The 5,746-nt window shown below is 45.8% G+C and overlaps 1 protein-coding gene across 1 annotated transcript; it reads right to left on the reverse strand.

The window, feature by feature from the left end:
• Positions 1-3,977: 3,977 nt before the first annotated feature.
• MOCS3 (molybdenum cofactor synthesis 3) lies at positions 3,978-5,702 on the reverse strand. Its single transcript, XM_075901193.2, has one exon. The coding sequence runs from the start codon at positions 5,568-5,570 to the stop codon at positions 4,209-4,211; it is 1,362 nt and encodes a 453-aa protein (XP_075757308.2). The 5' UTR covers positions 5,571-5,702; the 3' UTR covers positions 3,978-4,208.
• Positions 5,703-5,746: the final 44 nt, after the last annotated feature.

Here is a 5,746-nt window from a genome sequence, read left to right on the forward strand (position 1 = left end):
AATGCCCTATCCATGAGATGAGAGGGCAAACACCAATCTCCCCCTGGTTTGTAGCTCACTCTGGATCTTGTGCAGGAAATAAACATCCAGGCTGTGTCTACACTGGCCAGTTTTTCCGGAAAATCAGCCGCTTTTCCGGAAAAACTTGCCAGCTGTCTACACTGGCCGCTTGAATTTCTGCAAAAGCACTGACTTCCTACTGTAAGAAATCAGTGCTTTTTGCGGAAATACTATGCTGCTCCCGTTCGGGCAAAAGTCCCTTTTGTGCAAAACTTTTGCGCAAAAGGGCCAGTGTAGACAGCTGAGATTTGTTTTGTGCAAAAAAGCCCCAATCACGAAAATGGCGATCAGGGCTTTTTTGCACAAAAGCATGTCTAGATTGGCCACGGACGCTTTTCCGCAAAAAGTGCTTTTGTGGAAAAGCGTCTGTGCCAATCTAGATGCTCTGTTCCGAAAATGCTTTTAATGGAAAACTTTTCCATTAAAAGTATTTCCGGAAAATCATGCCAGTCTAGACGTAGCCCCGGAGGCCAATAGTGAGGTAGTAATGCACATGCCCATTGGGCGAAAACATAAGTGCCTAGGAAATTTTTATCCTGAAAACTTAGGCACCTACAAGGATAGGGGGGAGATTTTTCTGGATTCTGGTGGATCTTAGAAATAGGATTTAGTCAATATAAGTACCTTTCTGGGTTTGGATCTGGGCCTAAACAGGGTGGAATTATTTAAATCAAGATGATTTATATCATTGACTTAAGTCACACTTTAAATCACCAAAAAAAAAATTTGATTTAAATCAAGTAACCAAGAAAGCTAAAACTTACAGCACTTAAAGCGCACCTAATGTTGGAGTAAATTCCACTGAATTCACTGAATTCTGTTTTTTGAGAGAACAAGTATAGAACAGGGTTTCCTTGGAAAAGCTAAGATATGCTGAAGTAAAATAGGAAATAAATATATGGCATCACCATTATGCTCTGTGGTTGTGATGTTCCAATAAGGGTCATGTATTATGTAATATAAAATAAGAAAAGGTCAGTCAGTGGCAACTGGCAATTTTAGATTTCTCTTACTGCAGCTTTCTGTATTGTATACTTGAGTGATAGACTCTAAATCTAGTTAACTTATTAAACAAGCCATAAAAATTAACTTTTTTCTAGGAACACCCAACACAACTAACAGCCTGTCGGAGTCTTGAAGAACGATGCATTGCAGAGTTAATTATTTAAGTTACTAACCAGTTGATCCACTGAGCCATATCCACATCATTTTCTTTCAATAAGCAATTTTTCTTATGTTGTTTCATTCTTGCAACTAGGCCCTGTATCATCATCTTGCACTGCTTACACTTGACACATTTTACACAGGGAACAAATTTTTTTCAAAATAGTCCCTCTTACACTCAGAAGCCACAACGGTTTTTCTGTGAAAAAAGTATAGGGGAATATAAAAAGCTGTGTATATGTTGCATAATGTTTTCTCTTTTTCTTTCCACTCCACTCCACTGTTCCTTTCCATGCTGCCCCCATCCTTTCCTATACATTCTCTCTCTTTAAGGCAATGTCTCAACTAAATCCCCTGCCATGCTTGGCTATGGTCCACCACCACATAAGCACAGAACAAAACCAATCCCATCCAGCTTGTGTCTTTCTTTACGCTTGTTACTTTTTAATGTGCCAAGAAATAGAAATTGAAAGCCCAGAACTTTCAAGAAGCAAGAACTGGTAGTTAGGCTGGATAGACCAGAGCCATTAATTCATTTTTATGAGACTGTAAATGTGTGTGTGTGGCATATTTGTGATGAGATGTAAATGCAACTTATTTCTAAATGAGACATTTAGCATTTTATTGATGATTTTTTTAAAAAAAATTGAAATCCGATTTAAATCAAATAAAAAATCAGATTTAAATTTAAAAGTCCATTTTTTTAATCATCAATTTTTATCCACCTTGGGCCTAAATCTCAAGCTGCCTGTGCACCTGCTCCCAGAGGGTATGTTTTCTAGAGAGGAATGCAAATGCAGCTGAGCGAAATTGCAAAATGAAGCACAGATTTCAATTTCCCGCACTTCATTTGCATTATCACATCCAGGCGCTATTTTGAAATATCCTATTTCAAAAAAAGAAATGCAGTCTAGACGAGGTTATTTCGAAAGAAATCCAACAGGTATTTTGGCAAACATTCTGAAAAACAGAATCTCCCTAGGTAATCTGTTCCAGTGCTTAACTGGCCTTATAGAAAGTTTCTCAGTATCCAAAACAAATCCCCTTTGTTGCAAATGAAGAGTATTACTTCTTATCCTGGACATGGATATCAACTGTTGGCCATCCTCTTCACAGCAATCTTTTACATGTTTGAATTCGTATACAGTAATTCCTCGCTTAATACGTGCCCGCTTAACATGTTTCCACGATAGCACAATTTTTTTTTTTTAGGGAACATTTTTCAAACAACACGACCCGTCCCTGCAATAACACAATCTCCCCTACTGGCTGGCTGGTCACCAGCAGCTGCGCGGGGCTTCCCCTGCCTCCCTGCAAAGCGGCGGAGGTTTGCTGCTCGCCGCACTGTTCCCCGGCGACCCCCTCTAGCCGGATGCTTTGCTCCCTCTCCTCCACCCCCTCTTGCAGCTAGTGGCTTGGTTTCCCCAGCTGGCTGATCACTGGCACCTGCACAGGGCTTCCCCCTGCATCCGGAGGTTTGCTGCTCACCACGCCATTCTCCGGAGACCCCTTCTGGGGATGCTTCGCTCCCTCTCCTCCCCTGCTGGGAGCCGGCAGCTGGGTTTCCTCAGCTGGCCGGTCACTGGCAGCTGCTCAGGTCTTCCCCTGCCTCCTTACAAAGCAGCGGAGGTTCATCGCTTGCCGCGGTGTTCCCCGGCAACCCTCTCTGGCTGGATGCAAGGAGGCTGGGGAAGTCCCGCACAGCTGCTGGCAACCAGCCAGCTGGGGAAATCCAGCCGCCGGCTGCAAGCCCCCTCCCCTGTCCTTCCCTTCTCCAGAGCCAAACACCTCCCCTCCCTGCTATAACCCAGTTCCTTTCTCCCCCAACCTTACGTCCCGGTCCCAGCTGCTAACAAGTGCAGGCTGGAGCTGCGAGCACAGGTGGGCTTGAAACGCAACCCTCCCTTTCTATTATTTTCATAACACATTTTCACTTAGCACAATCATTTTCTGAAACATATCTACCGTGTTAAATGAGGAATTACTGTATTCCACCTCAGCCTTCTCTCCCCTAGGCTAACTGTGCCCAGTTCTCTCAATCTTTCTTCATATGTAATGATTTCTAAACACCTTATTGCTGTGGCTCTCCTCTAGACTCTCTCCAATGTGCCCATTGTTCTTAAAAGTGTGGCACCCAGAACTGAACATTGTACTCAAACTGAGGTCTTACCACTAAAGAGCACAGCAGAATAGCTACCTCCCACATTATATATGAAGCTCTTGTTAATATACCCCAGAATGCCATCTTTATTTTTAGTAACAGCATCATACTATTGATTCTTTCACTTTGTGATCCACTATAACCCAAGATCCTTTTCAGCCACACTGCTGCTTAGCCAGTTATTTCCCATTTTGTATGAATACCATTGATTTTTCCTTCTTAAGTGTAGTACTTTCAACTTGCCTTTATTGTATTTCATCTTGTTTCAGACCAATTCTCCTATGTATCACGATTATTTTGAATTCAAATTCTGTTCTCTGAAGTGCCTGTAATGTTTCCAACGTAGTGTCATCCCATTAGTATAACACTCATGCAAACCCTCGATGTTATTAATAGTGGAAGTGCTAGTGCCAATTTTTGCACCCTTAAAGCTTTTCAGCCAAGGGAGCTGAAAATGTGCCAGACAAGTAGTGGGTGAGTTGGTACAGATTTTCAAAGTGCAACAAGTGAACCACTGCCAGTATCAGAATTCCTAATCAGTAGTTGTTAGCTCCCACAACCATGTTCAATTGACTACATCAAACAGACACAATTCAAAGAGAAAATGTGTATTTTTTCTTTTATACAAATGTTTAGAATGTTAACAAGAAAAATGAATTTCAAATATATACCAAATGTATTAGAAGTTAACATGGAAAGCATGTAATACATAACTTTGTGGTATATCCTCCCCATTTTGAACATTTGTTACTCAGACCACACATGATCCTAGACGAGTTAGCAGTAGAAATTTAGGATAATTTCTTTTCTGATATTTAGAATGTTAGTACTGGGGAAATGATGGATCGATTTTCCTAGCCCAAGCCATAAGCCCCCCTTGAATGTCCTTAGCTACTATAGAGCCAAGTTCTTTGTCAGGCAACTCCTGTAAAACTCGCACAGCTTTCTGGGAGTCATTTCCTAGTTTGCAAATAACATATACTGGGAAAGCTGTTTTGCTACTAGTTCTTTGCTTTTCTTTACATATTCTCTTTCCTAAATATTTCAAACATTCTTCATTTTGTCCCTCTAGTTTACTTAAAGGAACATGGACAGAGTGTGCAAGGGAACAGATATCCACTTCTACTTGTGGACGGACATCTACCAGTATATGTGGGACTTGCTCATCCCATAGCTTTTTGTACTCCTCTACAGATATCCTTTCTTTGCTTGTCAGTAGATGTAAGGATCTACACTTGTCTGTTGCAGATGAACCACAGAATGCTTCATAATCCTGTAGGCTGGTCATAGTTGGACTGTCACCGCAAATGGCACAGTCTGATTTCTTGGGTCTTAATTTGATGTTACGAAATCTGCCTTCAAGGGCATCAAACATCAGCATGAACTGGCTGAAGCCAGAACCTATCCCTGAAGCTATCTTCAGCACCTCCAAGGCCTGGATGCACCCCATGATGCCTGGCACAACGCCGAGGACTCCCCCATCAGCACAGTTGGTCACTGTCTCTGGTGGAGGTGGCTTTGGGAAGAGGCAGCGATAGCAGGGTCCTCCTTGGTAGTTGTACACAACAAGCTGCCCCTCCAGCCGGAGAGCACTGGCTGATACAAGCGGCTTCCCAGCGAGCACACAGGCATCACTGACCAGGTACCTGGTGGGGACGTTGTCTGAGCAATCCGCCACCACGTCGTACTGCCTGACCAGCTCCAGGGCAGTGCTGGGACTCAGGGCCAGGTGGTAGGGCACGTATTGCACCGCAGAGTTCAGCTGGCGCAGGCTGGCAGCTGCGGACAAGGCCTTGGGCAGCCCTTCCCTGGCCTCCCCGTGCAGGACCTGTCTGTGCAGATTACTCATCTCCACCACGTCGTGATCCAGCAGCCCCAAGCGGCCGATGCCGGCGGCCGCTAAATACTGGGCCAGGGGGCAGCCCAGCCCGCCGCAGCCCACCACCAGCACGGAGCAGCGGGACAGGCGCAGCTGCCCTCGCACTCCCAGCTCGGGAAGCACCAGCTGCCGGCTGTAGCGCAGAATCTCCGCCAGGCTGAGGGAGGCCCTGGCCTGCAAGGTGGGCAGCTCCGAGCCCGGCTCCTCCTTCGCCAGGACGCTGGCCAGCTGCCCCTGCAGGGCGCTTAGCTCCTGCTCCCTCCGCTCGATCTCCGCCCGCAGCCGGGCCGCCTCGCTCAGAGCCATCGCCAGAGGGATGAGGGGGGGGGAAGCAACCGGCACTGCGTCACGAGGGGAGGCCGCTTCCGCTTCCGGTCCAACCCCTCCCAGTCTCCACGGCGACGTCGGTGCCACGCGCCGGGGGAGGTGCGCATTGGCTGCCTGGTTCCCCGAGGGACGTAACCGCTCCCTGGGTTCCGGGT

The sequence above is a fragment of the Pelodiscus sinensis genome, chromosome 17 (genome assembly GCF_052426305.1).
Source record: "Pelodiscus sinensis isolate ZL-2025 chromosome 17, ASM5242630v1, whole genome shotgun sequence".
In the NCBI taxonomy this organism is placed as follows: Eukaryota; Metazoa; Chordata; order Testudines; family Trionychidae; genus Pelodiscus; species Pelodiscus sinensis.

Coding starts and splice junctions, on each gene's coding strand:
- MOCS3 (XM_075901193.2), bottom strand. CDS start 5,570: ATGGCTCTGAGCGAGGCGGCCCGGCTGCGGGCGGAGATCGAGCGGAGG.